Raw genomic sequence first — 19,009 nt, 5'->3', positions numbered from 1 at the left:
TGGAGCCCACATCAAAGGAAGAGACACAACATGCGCTGTACATGTACTGCACGTGTTGTGAAGAGGTTAAATGTGCTTGAAAAGAGCGCCACGAAGGTGCCCAGGATAGGAGACTTTACTACAGGAAGGGACCCATGATGGGGGACATTATTACAGAAAGGTGCCCAGGATGGGGAACATTATTACAGGAAGGGATCCAAGATGGAGGAAATTATTACGGCAAGGAGCCCAGGATGGGATACATTATTACAGGAAGAAGCCCAGGATGGGGGGGCATTGTTACCAGAAGGGGCTTATGATAGGGGACATTACAGAAATGGGCCCAGGATAGGGGACTTTACTACAGGAAGGGACCCATGATGGTAGACAATATTACAGGATGAAGACCAGGATGGGGGGCATTATTACAGGAAGGGGCTTATGATAGGGGACATTATTACAGAAATGGGCCTAGGATAGGGGACTTTACTACAGGAAGGGACCCATGATGATGGACAATATTAAAGGAAGAAGACCAGGATGGGCGACATTATTACAGGAAGGGGACCAGGATTTGGAATATTATTACAGGAAGGGGCCCAAGATGGAGGAAAGTATTACAGGAAGGAGCCCAGGATGGAAGACATAATTACAGGAAGAGTCCCAGAATGGGTGTATTATTACAGGAAGGGGCTTATGATAGGGGACATTATTACAGAAATGGTCCCAGGATAGGGGACTTTACTACAGGAAGGGACCCATGATGGTGGACAATATTACAGGAAGGAGACCAGGATGGGGGACATTATTACAGGAAGGAGACCAGGATGGGGGTTATTATTACAGGAAGGGGACCAGGATGGGGGACATTAATACAGGATGGTAGGCATTATTACAGGAAGGGGACCAAGATGAGGGATATTATTACAGGAAGGGGACCAGGATGGGGGACATTATTATAGGATCGTGGGCATTATTACAGGAAGGGGACCAAGATGGGGGATATTATTACATGAAGTGGACCAGAATGGGGGACATTTTGAAATAAAGGCCTAGGATGGAGGACTTTGCTAGATTATTACAAGATAAGGGCCAGGATGGAGGTCATTATTACAATGCCACATACATCTGACCAACACCGTGGAGGGAGGCCCAGTCCAAGTTTTGCACTGGGGCCCATAGGACGCTAGCTGTGCCACTGCACCTAATCCTGTAGTGATAATCTCCTGCTGAATGTATTTGAACAGGAAAATACAGCCCAGTAAGTGACAAATCACTGGGATCAGGGTCTCTGCCCCTACATCATTCTGTTCTCAGATTACAAAGCAAAAACCTGCTGACAGATTCTGTTTAATGCCATCCATAAACAAAATTAGTCGCCGCCAGTCTTTGGCTGCAGTTCCTTCTGGATCATCGCATCGCTCCTCTCCATGGCCTCAGGAAGATTCCCCGTCTAATCAATCACCGGCATTATGAGACTGTGTTTTATATAATGACATTTTTCTAAGGTATTTTCACTCTTTTTAGCAGATACAAATACAAGTGCAGAGAGTCAAGTGAAAATCAAGTGAAACCAGTTCTGCACCGGGCGACATATTAAAGATTTATAAAGCAATTTCCTGAAGCGATGACGGCGATGAAAAGTCATGGGTTATAGGTAGGGAGAAGGATCACTTTTCATTGCTTTTAGATCATGTTACAAAAGGTTTTTTTTGTTAAGTAAATCTAATGGCTTCCTGTCACCTACTATGACCGAGCTCTCACTTTGTACACCTATTTACAAACTTTTTTTTAATTCTCACAAAAATATTGCGAAAACACACATTTTGTTAAAGGGATTGTCTTATCTTATTAAAAGGGGTTTTAAACAGTTTTAATAATGTTTACTTTTACCCTTTTCTGCTTTCCCCATTACATGCAATTTCTGTAGAAATGATTGCCTCTACATGGACATGCGAGGTTGATTACCTGCTTCCTGGGCAATGAGTACATGGATTAGGTTGGCAGCACTTTGCAGCAGGTTGGCGCTGCACATCTGTAGCAGAAGCAGGGCGTAATTTGCTTTGGTCCAGTAGGATCCATTCCTGAACCATTCCCACGTTTCCGTTATAAATTGGCGCAACACGCGCTTGTTCAGTGCCCGGTTTGAGCCGCTTGTACTGAAGTCCTGCGCCAGGCTGGGGTTGATCCGTGACCGGCTGTAAGTAAAATCCTTGCCCAGAGCTGGCTCCAGCACTTTCTCCATATAGACCAACAAGTCCAAACTCTTGAACCTCGTGATGACCCCAAATAAAAACTTTCTTTGAGCATAGTTCCCAGCCCTTGTAAAAACTTCTTTGGTGACGGCGAGCTTGGTGGCCAGTACGCACGTCTCACACACTTGGCAAAGTGGCATTCGTGGTGACTGGTTCTCACAGCGTAGATCTGGGGCATATTGCAGCTTCAGCTCTGATATCTCCATGGTCTTCATGTTCCAACCAAAGGATCAAAAGGGGTATGATAATTATAAACACGAAAAAACTTGGCATGACATTTGCTATGACAAGGCGAAGACATCATTGGTGCCCATTTTGCCTAATAAATCAGCGCCTGGAGATAGCTGGTAATGTCAGATTCAATCTCGGAGCAGCTGCTGTTTGCAGTTTTGTCACCCTATTGTTGATGGCTCCAAGGAGACTGCAAATACTATAATTATCCTACAATGGGCACCCTTCCCGAGCAAGTGCTGTAAGTATTGTAGTAGAGCAGCAGCTGATTCATTGTAATGTTGTTCCTGTTATACAGTAACAGGCATTTTACTAAGTACAGCGCCTGCTACATACAAACAGGTAAGATAATAATAGAGAATAATGGTGATAAAAGGATAGGTAGATAGATAGTACATACTTTATCCCTTAAAACAGCCTTATAAAAGGACCAGGGGGCATTCATTACATGTGGAGGAAATCAATTCCGGCAACTAAATAGGAAAGGGTTCTTTACAATTAGAGCAGTCAGACTGTGAAATGCACGACTGCAGGAGATACTATTATAAAAAAGGGGCTAGATGCCTTTGTCATAACAAATGGCATTGTGGGTTATAAATAATTTTCTGCTGGATAATGTAAATGTGATTGAGGAATACTGAAGTTGATGGACCTACAGTATGTTCTCTTTTTCAGCCTATGTAACAATGTATAGAGAGATAGATATGATCCCTTCTCTCTAGTCAATAGCATAGCTACTGGAGCGGTACAGGCTACAGAACTCCGACAGTTATATTCGATAGCAGCACAGTAGACGTATTCTCCCTGCACTACCACTGTCTGTTCTGCGGCTTACAGAACGGTAGGGTGGGGGCATGGCCAAGACTCTGATGCGGTAAGTCGGGTGCTCTGAGGAGTAAACCTCTAACTCAACTTTAATAGCTACCAGAAGTCTTTTTCCCCGAACATTTATATAATAGACCTGTTCAGCAAATCACCAGGAACATTTTGAGATCTTCCCTGAAAGAATTGGACTCTCCAATCTGAAGTTGTTTACATCAGAAGCCAGCGGGTAAGCTGAACCGCAGGCCAGAAACATAACTGCCATACATGCAGTTCAAACCGTTGATAAGCTGCCATCTTGTCAAACAACGCATCCCTGACGACGCAATACACTAACTCTTAGGTGAATTTAAAAAAAAAAAAAGGAATCCAAAACCCCGGCTAGATCTGTCCCGCTGCCGCCTCTGCTTTCAAACAACCGATTTGAGTGACAGCAGATGTACCGGGACTCAGGAGAGCTGCAGCCGGGAGTACCGAAGTGAAGCCACAAGCAACGGCTGACAACCGTGAGAGCACTTTTACAATAGCTCATCGCCAGAAGACCTGCCATTGCACAACAAAGAATCCTGCAGCACCTGCTCCTGTGCGGCTGTACAGAGTGACAGCCGTGGACCGGAGCTTAAGGAGAGCGAAGACTGAAGCCACTGGTGAAGTGATACACGCCGAGATCAACACCACCGAAGATTTTCCTCGCTACTATCTACCGGAGAACCCTCACTCAGACACAGGAAGCATCGGACACCTTCAACTTGGACGAAGGCATAGGTAAGAGGAAGCTACGCCAGGAACCGAGGAGAAAGAAGACCGGACCATCAGAGAAGGACACACTTCCCGTTTCGATCCTCCTGGGTCTTAGTCATAGGGTTTACTATAAAACGAAAAAATAAAGTATAAGACACTGAGAACTATATACAATATATACAGTTTAAATAGAGGAACATACAGAACCAACATACAGACTCACTTTGGTTCTGTATGTTCCTCTATTTAAACTGTATATATTGTATATAGTTCTCAGTGTCTTATACTTTATTTTTTCATTTTATAGTAAACCCCATGACTAAGACCCAGGAGGGTCGAAACGTTGGGTTCTGAATCTGAATATATAATTTCTGTTTGTGGCCTTTACACTTATTTTTTGGAATAAATTGTGAAAACACGTTTGCAAATTGACTAAAGAGTGTGCAGTGAATTTTTACTACTACATTCCCCAGTTATAGGAGAAATCCTACTAGGCCCTCTGGAAATGTAATTCCATTTTGCCTAAAATACCGAATTCAGAACTGAATTTGAAGATACCTCTACACATTTCTTTAAAGAAAATTCTTCAGCCGATATAGACCCTTTTCTGCTTTGGAATACCTACAAAGCAGTAAATAGGGGAAAACTAATTCAACTATCATCCAGATATAAAAAGAGGAACAGAGAGAGAATTAGGATTTTACAAGCTAAAATTAAACAGAAAGAAGACCTTCAACAAAACCTACCCACCCCATCTCCCAAAATCCATCTAGGTATTTTAAACTCAGACAAGAACTTAGAACAGAAATATTTTCAGAGTATGATGTCATGATTAAATCATCTAAATTTAAAACATATTCTTCCCTTAAGAAGCCTACAAAATTTATGATGTCAAAACTGAAACAAGAAAGAATTAAAAGGAAAATAGATAAAATTAAAACCCATTCAGGTGAAATCAGAGTTTCTTACACAATTTGAATATACCAAAGGGTGAAAACAACAACAACTAACTACAGAAAAAAACTTTTCTAAAATATAACTTTTAAGAAGTTCTATAATATAGTATAATATTTATCTGGCTAATATACATCTCTGCTTGAAAAACAAAATAAACATGCAGAGATTAGCCGACAAAGCACAATTCCTCAAGTATAGCCCTATCAGACCAGGGTAGCTAATGAGTCACTTATTCCCTAAAAATACATATCATAACAGTGATATTAATAGTTGTGCTCAAAAAATCAGTCTCACTCAACTGATGTGCAGAAATGAGTGATCTGACCCTAAATGCATAGCTGTCTGAAAAACTACCTAGATGCGGAGGTTGGCGCCCTAAGTGTTAGGGCTGGCGGAACGCACCAAATAATATAAAGGAGGATATAAGGTGCGTTCACAGCCTGGGGTCCACCGTGCAGAGATATTACTTGCTACTCTGTAATGGCGGACAGTATATGGCGGTATAATGAGAACACACATGGGTTAAAGTCACCCGGTATGTAAGGAGACGGACCCTGTTGCGTCGCAGGGCCGCAATACGGCTGAGTGAATGCTAGTGTTCGGTCACAGGACTCTGCCCCAAGGACACGGGGTTAGAGTCCCTCTAGACCCACTAGCGCTCGGCGCCGCCCCTGCGGTGCCAGGGAAAATTAAAACAATAATAGGTTTAGCGCACTGAGTGTGCGCAGCGCCGCTCTGGCGGATGCCACTAACCGCCCTAACTTGGGACAGGAAAGCGCACTGGGGAACGCTGGTAAATAGACGTTGTAGGATCGTTCCTCATCCTGGATGGCACTAACTGGCGCTAGTCAGCTCCAAGCACCCAATCACATACAACAACGCTCGGGAAGGGGTTGATTAGGAGCTTTCACCAGATAACATATACACATCCATAAACACACGATTTCAGTTTAAACTAGCGCATGGCCAAGCGGCAATGCAAACCTTTTATAGTTGCAGCCTTCTGGGACCTTGCAAAGGTCTCTATTTAAAACTTCAAGATATACACTGACATGTGAAGAGGTGGTCTGGTTGTAATATTCTTTTATATAATTTTATGTTATTTCATTTCCTCTTGCTCTTTTTTATTCAAAACTAGATATTGTATTAGATTGTTTGAGATCTCTAATTTTTATGATTCGCCATTGCTTGCTTTTCCCATGTTCATCCTTCCTTCTCTTTCCTAACCTTTTGTCAAATTAAAATTCAATAAACAAAGTTGAAATACAGAACGGTAGGGTGACGCACAGGGTGAGGAGCAATGTGATGACCTCAGCTTGCCGGGACTCTGACGCCTTTTGAGTGCTCTGATGCGATGACATTACTGCATTTGCCGCTATCTGCCAGTGGACTTACCAGTATCTTGGTGTAACGCTCGCGCCGAGACTGGATGGCGCGGGCATCTGGGGGTGTGGCCCCACTGGACCACAGACCAAACTTCCCTGGAAGGGGCGTAACTAAGTAGCTTCCTAGGTGTTCGCTAGAGCCTCTGATGATGAGGTCAGACTTGTGCAATAGGAAGCTACTGGGTACCACTCCAGGGTGGAGTCTGACTGTGGATGCTGATCCTACCGGGGACAAGACACAGGCAGGCAGGCACAGCTGTGACACTGGCTGACGGACGGGTACAGCAGAGGCCCTGACGGGCAGACTGGCTTCACGGAGATACAGGTGGGCACGGCTGGCACTCTGGCAGACAGGCGGGCACGGCTGGCACTCTGGCAGACAGGGCTGATACTCTGGTAGGAACTGGTATACCGGCGGGTGTATGGAAAGAGGTAAGAACCTGTTCAGACTGGAGAACATAAAGAAACAGGTAGAGACCTGTACAGCAAGTTGCTGAACAGAGGTAGAGCAAGAGCTGATGCAAAGCAGAATCACAGGAGGCGGAGTAAGAGCAGGAGGTGGAGCTAAGAGCAGAGAAGGAGAAAGCAGAGCTAAGAGCAAAGAAGGAAAAGGCAGAGCTAATAGCAGAGAAGGAGAAGGCAGCGCTAAGAGCAGAGGAGAAGGCAGAGGAGGAGGCGGAGCCAAGAGCGGAGCCGCTGGGGGCGGAGCCAAGAGCGGAGACGCTGGAGGCGGAGCCAAGAGCGGAGACGCTGGAGGCGGAACCAAGAGCGAACCACAGGAAGCAACACCAAGAGCCAGAACCGCAGGAGGAAGCGCTAAGAGCCAGAGGGTGCAGAGCCACAGGTTGTGGCAGAACTGAGCAGAGAAGCACAGAACCACGGGTAGTGGCGAACAGAGCAGAGAGATGCAGAGCCACTGATAGTGGCAAGCAGAGCAGAGAGGAAACGTGGAGACAAACACAGCAGAGTGAGAATGGTAAACAAACAAAGAAGGAACAGGAACGGACATAGACCAGAGTTCAGACACAGAAGTAACAGAACACAGATAAAGGCCTGCGTATTGCAGCCCTCAGAGACCGGAAACAGACAGAACCTGGCAGCTCAGTAGCAAATGCTAACTGAGGGAAATAGTTTGCTCAGGCATCCTCCAATGGGTGAGGATGTCTTAAGTATCAGATGCTTCTAGGCTGTTGACCAGGGACTCCTTAGGGAGGTGCACACAGTCTCAATAAGAATCCAGAGTTGCTGGTGCTGCCCCCGTATGCACACAGCCAGGAAGTGTACACAGAGTAAGCGGCCATGGAGCACATGGCATGGAGGCGGCAGCAGACAGATCTCACAGCATGGCACTGGGTGAGTGAGTTGATGTAACAGGCAGGTGGGGAATGGAAGGCCATGTAGTGATGCCAGCAGGTTGTCACACTTGGGTTAGGTGAGTATATGATGTTTTTTTATTTAAATACTTATAGGGGTACTGTGGGGTAATCATAAAGTGTGGGGGCTACCGTGAAGGTCACCATGTAGTGTTGCCATCATATAGTGTGGAGACTGCTGTGGGGCCCATACAGTGTGGGGACTACTGTGGGGGCCATAGTATTGTGTGGGGGGCATCATACAGTGTGGGGACTACTGAGGAGTTCATAATACAGTTTGGGGATAATTGTAAGATCCATCATACAGTGTGGAGACAACTGTGGTGGCAATCATACAGTGTGGGGACTACTTTGAAGACCATCATATAGTGTTGGGGCCATAATGCAAAAACAAAGCAAAAATTCTGACAGCGTATGTAAAGTTTTGAGCACAAATATATAGAATTAACGCCTGTAGGAGGAGACCCATGGACCTTGTTGGTGTCTCTCGATAGTCAAAAGGACAGAAGCGAGCCACTAGCCGGTTGCCACATCTAGGGAAAAAATGGAGGCTAATTTCACAGAATTCTCATCAAAACCAGTTGGACAAGTTGAACAGTTACTGCAGCGATACTTTGGAGTATTTACGTGACACAAAGATGACTTTGAGTGTACCCCAGCTATACAGCACAAAATCCCCATGGCGCTGCTTCCAATCAAGAGAGGTATCAGCAAATTCCACCTCAAATGTACCAGTAGGTGAAAGAACTGTTGTTGCACATGCTGCGCAATGAAGTGATCCTCGAAAGCCAGAATCCCTGGGCAGCACATATTGCTTTGGTTCGAAAAAAAGAATGGTACGCTGAGGTTCTGTGTGGACTAATGACAGCTGAATGTTTGCACTGTGTGGGATTCCTGTCCCTTACCCAGTATCGAAGAATCCCTGTCCTCTCTGAGATAGACCAAGTACTTCTCCCTCGACCTAGCCAGTGGCTACTGGCAAGTCCCGATAGCCATTGAAGGTCGCCTGATGACGGCCTTCGTCCTCTTCATAGGCCTATTCAAATTTAACCAGGTGCCTTTCGGGCTGATAATTGCATAGATAACATTCCATTTCATAAAAAACTTTGCCAGTATCGCAGCGTCACTTAACGAGTTGCTATGAGGAATGGCAGGGGAAACCAAGTTGCAACCAGTCCAGTGGGGTCCTAGGCAAGAGGAAGCTTTGCAGGCGTTGAATATGGCATTGAGAGATTGTTACAGAACCCCCCAGCACCCAGAATATGTTATGCAGTTATTTGTATATATAATAGGTTCCATGTGAGATATATGTCCCTAATGCATCAGCCCACAGGCTGCGCCCCTGGGCAGAGGAGACAAGATATCCCCCTTCTGACCTCCCCCACCTTTGTAATTCCCACAGTAAATATCAGCAGGCTCCGGCCACCTGCGGTTATTGTAATGTATGTCTGGCCTGCTGCTTTTGAATGGGCCTGCCCTCTGTATCTGTTGTGATATATATTCTGTGTTCTGTGAATAAAGTGTTGTGAGACTGGAAATACGTGGAGAAGCAGTCAGCTTTTATATGCTCTCATGTAATCAAGGAATTCCAGCCAGTGTCCTTCATTCAGACTCCAGCCAAAGCAAAGTGGACCTCCTGAAACACGGGGTGGTACTGAAAGAGGTACCCCAGCTTGGTAGACCCCGTTACACTGGTGGCAGACAGCGGGATCTGATACCCCTTCTACAGGAGGAAAGGAATGAATGGAAAACAACTACCAGAAGTTAAAGAGGACTGCATTAAAAGATCTGGTGGAAGCCCGAGGGTTAATCGCCAGCAACAAAACAAAAGCGGATTTGATAGCAGCCATCATGGAACACGACGGTGCAGTGCCCCCCAATGTGAACGTGGAGGAGACTGAATTCCAGAGGGAGGTAAAGAACAGACTGGCGTTCTATGGCCCAAACCCTGCAGTAGAGATCATACGAGAGGTGATGGCTGATGTGCGTACTGATCTAAAGGAAAAGATGGCCGAGCGGACCGGAATAGAGCTAACCAAGATGGAGATGGCAGAGTGGACCAAAGTGGAGCTGGCCAAGATGGAGATGGCAGAGCGGAGAGAGGAGAGTCAGCGAGCAGGGGGAGCTCTGGCCTCCGACCAGGTACCTTCAACAGTAAGCCACAAAAAGATCCAGTATAATGCCTTCTGACAGTTGGGGGAGGCAGAGGAAGACATTGATGGCTTTCTGCAGGACTTTGAGCGGCAGTGTGCCCTTAATCAAGTGAAACCGGAGGAATGGGTTCAGATACTGGCCAGCAAGCTGACCGGCCGGGCAGCGGACGCCTATCGCACAGTACCTGATGAGGACTGTATGGACTATGAGTGGATCAAAGAAGTGATCTTTGCCCGGTATGCGCTGACACCAGAGGCATACCGCCAAAAGTTCCGCGGACTTATAAAACGAGTAACCGATACCCACGCTGAATGGGCCTGTAAATTACGGCGGTCACTGCTACAGTGGGTACAAGGGAGCCAAGCAACCACTAAGGAGGACGTCCTCCAGCTCTTCTTGTTAGAATGATTATTTAATGGACTAACCACCGAGACACAGGAATGGCTTCGGGACAGGCGGCCAATGACTTGAGGAAGCCGCTCGTCTGGCCGATGAACATCATGACGCCAGGAGGCCTCAGTTGTCTGGATCAAAGATGGTCACTAAGGGTCCGCCCATGGACCTGGAGGGCCCCAAACCACCGAAGATTGTAGGGGGACCAGCTAGAAACCTGGCCTACCACAGTTCCCCTGGGGCGCGATGCCACACCTGCCGTCAGCTGGGCCACCTGCAAAGACAATGTCCCAACCGGACTCAGCATACCCAGTGGCCAAAGGCTGGAACAGCTACCTTCAGCCGGGCCGCTGTACGCTGCTACCAAGGCGAAGCTGACCCGGCATTGGGGGCTACAACTAACCAAGGGGTGGAAGAAATGGAGGAAGTGCTGCATGAAGTAGACCCCGTGCAGGCAGCCCGGGCAGATAATCGACAACAGCATAGACAGGTCGTGTGGGTTAATGGGAAACGCATGCAGGGACTAAGAGATTCCGGAGCAACTTTGACCCTTGTGAAGCCTCATCTCATCGGGGACCAAGAGAAGACGGACCGGACAGTGGCAGTCCGTATAGCAGGGGGAGCCATACATCGACTGCCCACTGCCAGGATTCACCTGAACTGGGGAGTCGGGGATGGCCTTGTTGAGGTCGGCTTGATGGAGGATTTGCCTGCTGACGTCTTGCTGGGAAATGACTTGGGGCCCATGTTGTCTGCCTTCTCGGTTGCCCCTCTTGGTGAGACATATCCTGTGACCACCCGGAGACAAGCTCGAGCTGCGGAGGCGGAATCACACTCAGAGGAGGCCCAGGTAAGACATCCCAGCCCTACACGTATTCCCATAGCCAGACACATTTCTTGGGCGACCCCAGATGAATTTAAGAGGGAGTTACTTGTGGATCCTTCATTGGAGGGATATCGTGGGAAGGCACAGGAGGGGAGAGGGGTTCTGGAAGGGGAACAGTTTGTATGGAAGCAGGGACTCCTCTACCGGATCACAGAGCAGCACCACACAGGGATGAGCCCCACTATAAAACAACAACTGGTAGTTCCTAAGAAGTATAGGCAGGAGTTACTGCGAATCTCTCATGACATACCCTTGGCCGGGCACTTCGGCGTTAGTCGCAACAGGCATCGTCTGACACAAAACTTCTTTTGGCTGGGGGTAATCTATGATGTTCGTCAGTACTGCCAGACCTGTGACAGTTGCCAGCGCATTGGCAAGAGGGGAGATCGATGCAAGGCCAAATTACGTCCCCTTCCCATTGTGGAGGAACCATTTAGCCGAGTAGCGGTCGATCTGATAGGGCCGTTAGCCAAACCCAGTCCGTCAGGGAAAAGATATATATTGACAGTGGTAGATTATGCCACACGGTATCCAGAGGCGGTTGCGTTACCTAACATACTGGCAGAGACTGTGGCGGCTGCCCTGCTCCAGGTTTTCTCACGGGTTGGATTTCCCCCGGAGATTATCTTGGACCAGGGTACCCAGTTTACAGCAGAGGTGACCAGCCAACTGTGGAAGCTGTGCGGCGTAAAGTCCATTAGAAGCGCCCCGTACCACCCCGCAAACCAATGGGTTGTGTGAACGCTTTAACGGGACGTTAAAACAACTCATTGGGACTTTTACCAGGACCTACAGGGACTGGGAGAAATTCTTGCCTCACCTCCTGTTTGCCTATCGGGAGGTGCCCCAAGAATCCACGGGGTTCTCCCCGTTCGAACTGGTATACGGGAGACGGGTAAGGGGACCCCTAGACTTAGTGCTAGAACACTGGGAAGGGGAGGGCACCATAGAAGGGGTACCTATTGTACCCTATGTGCTGGAATTCCGGGACCGCCTACAGGAGCTGACCCAGGCTGTACGTGGGAACCTGCAGGTGGCCCAACGGTGCCAGCGCGTATGGTACGATCGGAGGGCCAGAGAACGCACCTTTGAGATAGGGCAGAAGGTGCTGGCGTTAGAACCCACTAGGCAGAACAAGTTCCAAGCTGCATGGCAGGGGCCCTACCAGGTAGTGGGGAAAATAGCCAACACCACCTATAATGTCGCCGATTGTGACGACCCCAGGGTTATACGCATGTTCCACGTGAACATGCTGAAGCCCTACCGGGAGTGCCCTGAAGAGGTAGTGGCCATCTGTGCACCTGAAGCAGAGGATGTAGCCGGACTCCCCTTGCCTGATGTCTTAGGGGAGAGGACTCAGTCTAAAACATGGGACCAGGTACACTGGGGTGAAGACCTAGGTCCCCGGGAGAGACAGCAGGCAGAGGCGTTGTTGAGGCAGCGACAGAGGATGTTTTCAGGGAGACTGGGGTACACCCACCTGGCACAACACAAGGTTGAGACCCAGGATCAGACCCCCCCTGAGACAACCCCCCTTCCGTGTCCCTGAGTCTGTACGAGAAGGGATGCGACAAGAGATACGAGAGATGTTGCGTTTAGGGGTCATTGAAGAGTCAGATAGTCCCTGGGCATCCCCCGTAGTGTTAGTGCCCAAGAAGGATGGGACTACACGGTTTTGTGTAGACTATCGCAGGCTCAATGAGAAAACGGTGACGGATGCATATCCCATGCCGCGCGTGGATGAGCTGTTAGACCGGCTGGCAGGGGCAAAGTATTTGACCACCATCAATCTATGCAAAGGCTACTGGCAGATTCCCCTTAGTCCTGACGCTATTCCCAAGTCTGCATTTGTCACCCCGTTCGGCTTATTCCAGTTTCGAGTTATGCCATTCGGGATGAAGAATGCCCCTGCGACCTTCCAGAGGCTGGCTGACCGGCTTCTGGATGGTCTCCAGGACTATGCGTGTGCCTACCTGGATGACATCGCCATCAACAGCGCGACATGGGAAGAGCATCTAAATCACCTAGAGACAGTATTAGACAGGATCCACAAGGCCAGAATCACCCTGAACCCAAACAAGTGTCACGTGGGCAAAGCGGAGGTTCAGTATTTAGGACATTGGGTGGGAAGTGGGAAACAGCGACCAGAACCAGCCAAGATTGAGGACATAGCCAAATGGCCCACCCCACGCACTAAAACCCAGGTCATTTCGTTTCTAGGGACAGCGGGGTATTACAGGAAATTCGTCCCCAATTACAGCAGCGTAGCCAAGCCCCTCACTGATCTGACCCATAAGAACCAACCCCGCCAGGTAACCTGGACCCCAGAGTGTGAGGAAGCCTTCCGCCAGCTAAAGGACACCCTCACCAATACCTCTGTATTGGCCGCAACCGATCCAACTAAACGTTTGCTTGTTCACACAGACGCTTCTATGTTTGGATTGGGGGCAGTACTGAGCCAAGTCGGGCCGGACGGCCAAGAACACATAGTAGCTTACCTGAGTCGGAAACTACTACTACTACCCCGTGAAGTAAGCTATGCGGCCATCGAAGAGTGCCTGGCAGTAGTATGGGCACTCAAAAAGTTACAACCATATTTGTATGGGCGACAGTTTTCCCTCCTAACGGACCATAATCCCCTAGTCTGGCTTAATCGGGTCTCCGGAGACAACGCCAGATTACTGCGGTGGAGTTTAGCCCTACAACCTCTGGACTTCACCATCCACTACAGACCCGGCAAACAAAACGGTAACGCCGATGGACTAAGTCGACAAACGGAACTTGTACCAACCCCATAAACTTCGGTCATCCCCAAACCGATCCGTTAAGGATCAGACTGTGTATGCCGATCGCGTCGCTGAAAGGGGGAGCCGTGGTACAGAACCCCCCAGCACCCAGAATATGTTATGCAGTTATTTGTATATATAATAGGTTCCATGTGAGATACATGTCCCTAATGCATCAGCCCACAGGCTGCGCCCCTGGGCAGAGTAGACAAGATATCCCCCTTCTGACCTCCCCCACCTTTGTAATTCCCACAGTAAATATCAGCAGGCTCCGGCCACCTGCGGTTATTGTAATGTATGTCTGGCCTGCCGCTTTTGAATGGGCCTGCCCTCTGTATCTGTTGTGATATATATTCTGTGTTCTGTGAATAAAGTGTTGTGAGACTGGAAATACGTGGAGAAGCAGTCAGCTTTTATATGCTCTCATGTAATCAAGGAATTCCAGCCAGCGTCCTTCATTCAGACTCCAGCCAAAGCAAAGTGGACCTCCTGAAACACGGGGTGGTACTGAAAGAGGTACCTCAGCTTGGTAGACCCCCGTTACAGAGATACTCTTAGCTTACACTAACTTCTCTCAGCCCTTTATGCGGTACACTGGCGGAACTCTGTACAGACTGGGAGTGGAAGGAAGCAAGAGAAAACTTGATCGCTTATGCCAGCTGGTGGCTGAGGGAGACTGAGAATCTGGACAAATAAAGTTTGTTTAAGCTAAAGTTGCTGGGTCATTCTAGAGATTAGTGGATACCCCTGCAGCAGTCTTATCCCGAAGAAAGTGGATCACCCTAGGACAAAGACCCGACCAGGAGGCTAGGACAACTTTACCCACAAGCACCCTGCAGATCTTGGGCCAGTGGGAAAGGCTTTTTTTGAAAAATGGCTTGCTGTCTTTGTGAATCCAGCTTCCTCGAGAATTTGACGTCACCTGGCAAATAGTGGCTCCAGAGGGGTTATTGATGCTGTTAGCTAAAGAAGCTCACGAAAGAGGCACTCACTTTGGTGTGGAAAAGACCATTCGGTGGTTGCAGTGACTGGCATATTGGCCATAATTGAGACAAGTAGTTGAAGAGGCCTGTCACGCAGCTGCAATACAGGTAATTACAAGCTCCACTAGGTGGCAATAGAGTGGAGGGAGGACTGCACACAGCAGGACCAGATCTGCAATGCATCGGCGAGGACACCACCAGAATAGTCAAAACAAGCCGGGTCAATATAAGACTGTAGTGCAGTACAAAGGGAATAAGGAAACACAGAGTCAATAACAAGCCAAATGGGTCAGTACCAGTCAGGAGCGGATATGCCAAAGACAAGAGACAAAACAACAGGTCAGGGTCCAAGCGGAGTAAAAAAAAACAGAGTCAATACACAAAAATGGAACACAGTCGGGAAGGGAAGAGGGCATAAACAGACATGGGTTCAGTAAGCAAGCAACAGGACAAATCAAGGTAAACGGGGTCAGCTACTCACGCCTTAGGCAGAAGCTATAACTGACATGGTCTGCTGGACACAGCAGGGATAAATAGCAAAGCTGAGACCAGACTGAGGCTGAGAAAGTTAACCCCTGGCATGACAAGACCGGAAAAGGGAAGACAGGACTCAAAACCCGGTCTGGATCATGACAAGGCCTACCAAAAATGTTGCCAGTGCGAGCTGAACAAACCCCCAAAATAGAGGGCCCCTATTCAAGCCATCTGAACCTTCGCATCTTTGGAAGTGTTAATGATCAAGTACTTGATGATCGGGACATCTCACAAAAGCTATGACCGACCATTTCACCAAGTTCACGGTGTGTCCCCACTCCTGGACCAGACAGCAATGTTGCAGACCTTGTAAGAGGACAAGATGATGAAGTAGCCCAAATTAATTTCTGAGTTGGTCTGGGTCTATAACAATCGAGTCCCCACATCTACCAGTTACACCCCCTACATGCTGCGGTTTGGGATAGAGCAAGCGGGAGATTACTGAACTGGAGCTTGACTCAGGAGACCTCTGCATTTGCAGTAGTCCAAGTAGCTGGATCTCAGAATACTGGCACCGACCGATTTCTAACAGTAAGGTGGTTGAGCAAGCAGAAGTTTTGGGAGGTGCAACACTCAGGTCGGACCCTGACAAAAGGTGAATTGCTCCAGTCAGGAGACCGTATGCTAGTGCCGACCATGCGAAACAAGAATAAACTGGATTACCGCTGAGAAACAGTACCCTACCGAGTATGAGGAAGATTCATCCAGATAATCTAGTCTATGAGGTCAGACTATGTCGAGGGCGACAAGGGAGCACCACCACAAGTATTACACCAGAATATATGCATCCCATCTTGACTGAAAAAAACAGAAATGTAGACATATTTGCCTATTTATTAAAAAAGAAAAACTGAAATATCACATGGTCATAAGTATTCAGACCCTTTGCTCAGACACTCATATTCAAGTCACATGCTGCCCATTTCCTTGTGATCCTCCTTGATATGGTTCTACTCCTTTATTGGAGTCCAGCTGTGTTTAATTAAACTTATAGGACTTAATTTGAAAAGGCACACACCTGTCTACATATGACATCACAGCTCACAGTGCATGTTGGACCAAATGAGAATCGTGATGTCAAAGGAACTGGCCAAGGAGCTCGGAGACAGAATTGTGGCAAATCACACATCTGGCCATGGTTGCAAAAGGTGCAAAAAAATTTCTGCAGTACTAAAGGTTCCTAAGAGCACAGTGACCTCCATAATCCTTAAATGGAAGAAGTTTAGGAAAACCAGATGTCTATCTAGACCTGGCCGTACAGGCAAAATGAGCAATTTTGGAAGGAGAGCCTTGGTGAGAGAGGTAAAGAAGAGCCCCAAGATCACTGTTGCTGAGCTCCAGAGATGCATTAGGGAGATGGGAGAAAGTTCCACAAAGTCAACTATAACTGCAGCCCTCCACCAGTCAGGCCGTTATGGCAGAGTGGCCCGAAGGAAACCTCTCCTCAGTCCTCATAGCCCGCATAGTGTTTGCTAAAAAAAACACATGAAGGACTCCCAGACTATGAGACCTAAGGCTACTTTCACACTAGCGTCGTGCACTGCACGTCGCTATGCGTCGTTTTGCAGAAAAAACGCATCCTGCAAAAGTTCTTGCAGGATGCGATTTTTCTCCATAGACTTTTATTAGCGACGCAGTGCGACGCATTACCACCGGTCGCAACCGTCGTGCGACGGTTGCGTCGGACCGTCGCCACCAAAAAACGTTGCTTTTAACGTTTTTTGGTGCGTCGATAATTCTAAGCGGTATGTGTGGAGAAAACCAGGCACTGCTCATCACCTGCCCAATACAATCCCAACAGTGAATCGTGGCAGCATCATGCTATGGAGGTGTTTTTCAGCTGGAGGGACAAGACAACTGGTTGCCATTGAAGGAAACATGAAAGCGGCCAAGTACAGGGATGAAAACCTCTTCCAGAGTGCTCTGGACCTCAGACTTGGCTGAAGGTTCACCTTCCAACAAGACAATGACCATAAGCACACAGCTAAAATAACAAAGGAGTGGGTTAAGAACAACTCTGTGACCATTCTTGACTGGCCCAGCCAGAGCCCTGACCTAAACCCAATTGAGCATCTCTGGTGAGACCTGAAAATGGCTGTCCACCAACGTTCGCCATCCAACCTGACGGAACTGGAGAGGATCTGCAAGGAAGAATGGCGGAAGATCCCCAAATCCAGGAGTGAAAAACTTGTCGCATCATTCCCAAGAAGACTCATGGCTGTACTAGGTTTAAAGGGTGCTTCTACTCAATACTGAGCAAAGGGTCTGAATACTTATGACCATGTGATATTTCAGTTTTTCTTTTTTAATAAATTTGCAAAAATTACTACATTTCTGTTTTCTCAGTCAAGATGGGGTGCAGAGTGTACATAAATGAGAAAAAAAAGAACTTTTTTTTAATTTACCAAATGGCTGCAATGAAACAAAGAGTGAAAAATGTAAAGGGGTCTGAATACTTTCCGTACCCACTGTATATAATCTGCTAGAAGGGAGGGAGAGCAGAGAGCCAACTTGGCCAAGAACAGGGTGCTGATGGATCTGTGTAAGATTCAGCAAGGCAGCCAGTGATGTGAGGGAGTTGCACAGACTCTGCAGCAGCTAAATAGTCAAAAAACGTTTTTGGAACACTATCTCAAAATGTACATCATTTTACATTTAGTAAGATAAAAAGTTGCAAAGTTGGTCAAGCTCAATAATCACTTGGTCTAATAAGTGAAGCAGCTAAACGAATGTAAGTTATCGAAAACACAATTCTTAATCTTCTGATTTTTAATTTCAGCAAACCTTTTAATATGTAATGTTTTACATTGATGGATGCAAAGTTGAAATATGGCATTGCTAAATAGGCACTTCTTATGTCTTGCCCCCTAGCATTCTCGCTTCCAATCATACAAGTCATTGTTGTCCATTTTCATTGTTGTCCATTGACACAATCAGTATTCTAAATATTTTTTTTTAATCGAAAACTATTTATTTTAATAAAATACATGAAAATACAGTTTGTGATGAAAGTGTAGGAATCAGATGTTTGGTCAAAGCTTTCCACAAGCGTCATTTCTGGAGTACCCTCAAAAATTACTCTAAAAGAGTATGTAAAAAAATTCCTTACTCTTTAGAGGCCCCACACCTAGCGAGATCAGCCAGCTCAGGACCACCATTACTACAGCTCTTCTGCACTTCAGGCTTTCAATCAACCCAGTCCCGTTGCTTCAATCAGGAGTGTCTGGGTCAACCTACAGGTGACGTTTGAGCCAACCTGCATAGATCAACAAACTTTTACTACTTGTGCATTCCTGTGCCACCTTCCGTACTTGCAGCCCATTCTGTCCATAAGAAAAGATATTAAACTTGATATGGCCAAAAAGCCAAACTAAAACCATTGTTGTGTAGTAGGACTTGTCAAAGGGTCAGGCTTCTAAGGTAGCTTTGTCCACTTGGAGGAGTCACAAAAAATATATTTATGTTTTTGATTGTGGGAAAGTGATTCGTATAATTATATAGAGCAAAGCATCGTGGGATGAGTCTGCATG

At 47.2% G+C, this 19,009-nt stretch overlaps 2 protein-coding genes across 6 annotated transcripts in view; one reads left to right on the top strand and one right to left on the bottom strand.

Moving 5' to 3' along the window:
* FBXW10B (F-box and WD repeat domain containing 10B) overlaps positions 1–2,659 on the bottom strand; it is a 28,473-nt gene extending 25,814 nt beyond the window's left edge. Inside the window, exon 1 of the mRNA XM_077253569.1 lies at positions 1,948–2,659. Coding sequence (XP_077109684.1) covers positions 1,948–2,449 — 502 coding nt within the window. The 5' untranslated portion in view covers positions 2,450–2,659. The remainder of the gene's footprint in view (positions 1–1,947) is intronic.
* Positions 1–19,009, top strand: part of LOC143766127 (uncharacterized) — a 114,550-nt gene that overhangs the window by 37,826 nt on the left and 57,715 nt on the right. For 4 of the 5 annotated variants that reach the window (XR_013213536.1, XM_077253571.1, XM_077253575.1 and 1 more), the window contains one exon: positions 1,507–1,636. The gene's annotated coding sequence lies outside the window, so the exon portion shown is untranslated. The remainder of the gene's footprint in view (positions 1–1,506; positions 1,637–19,009) is intronic. The other variant, XM_077253573.1, reaches the window with a different exon arrangement.

The sequence above is a fragment of the Ranitomeya variabilis genome, chromosome 4 (genome assembly GCF_051348905.1).
Source record: "Ranitomeya variabilis isolate aRanVar5 chromosome 4, aRanVar5.hap1, whole genome shotgun sequence".
In the NCBI taxonomy this organism is placed as follows: Eukaryota; Metazoa; Chordata; class Amphibia; order Anura; family Dendrobatidae; genus Ranitomeya; species Ranitomeya variabilis.
This window is presented reverse-complemented; position numbering and strand designations above follow the sequence as displayed.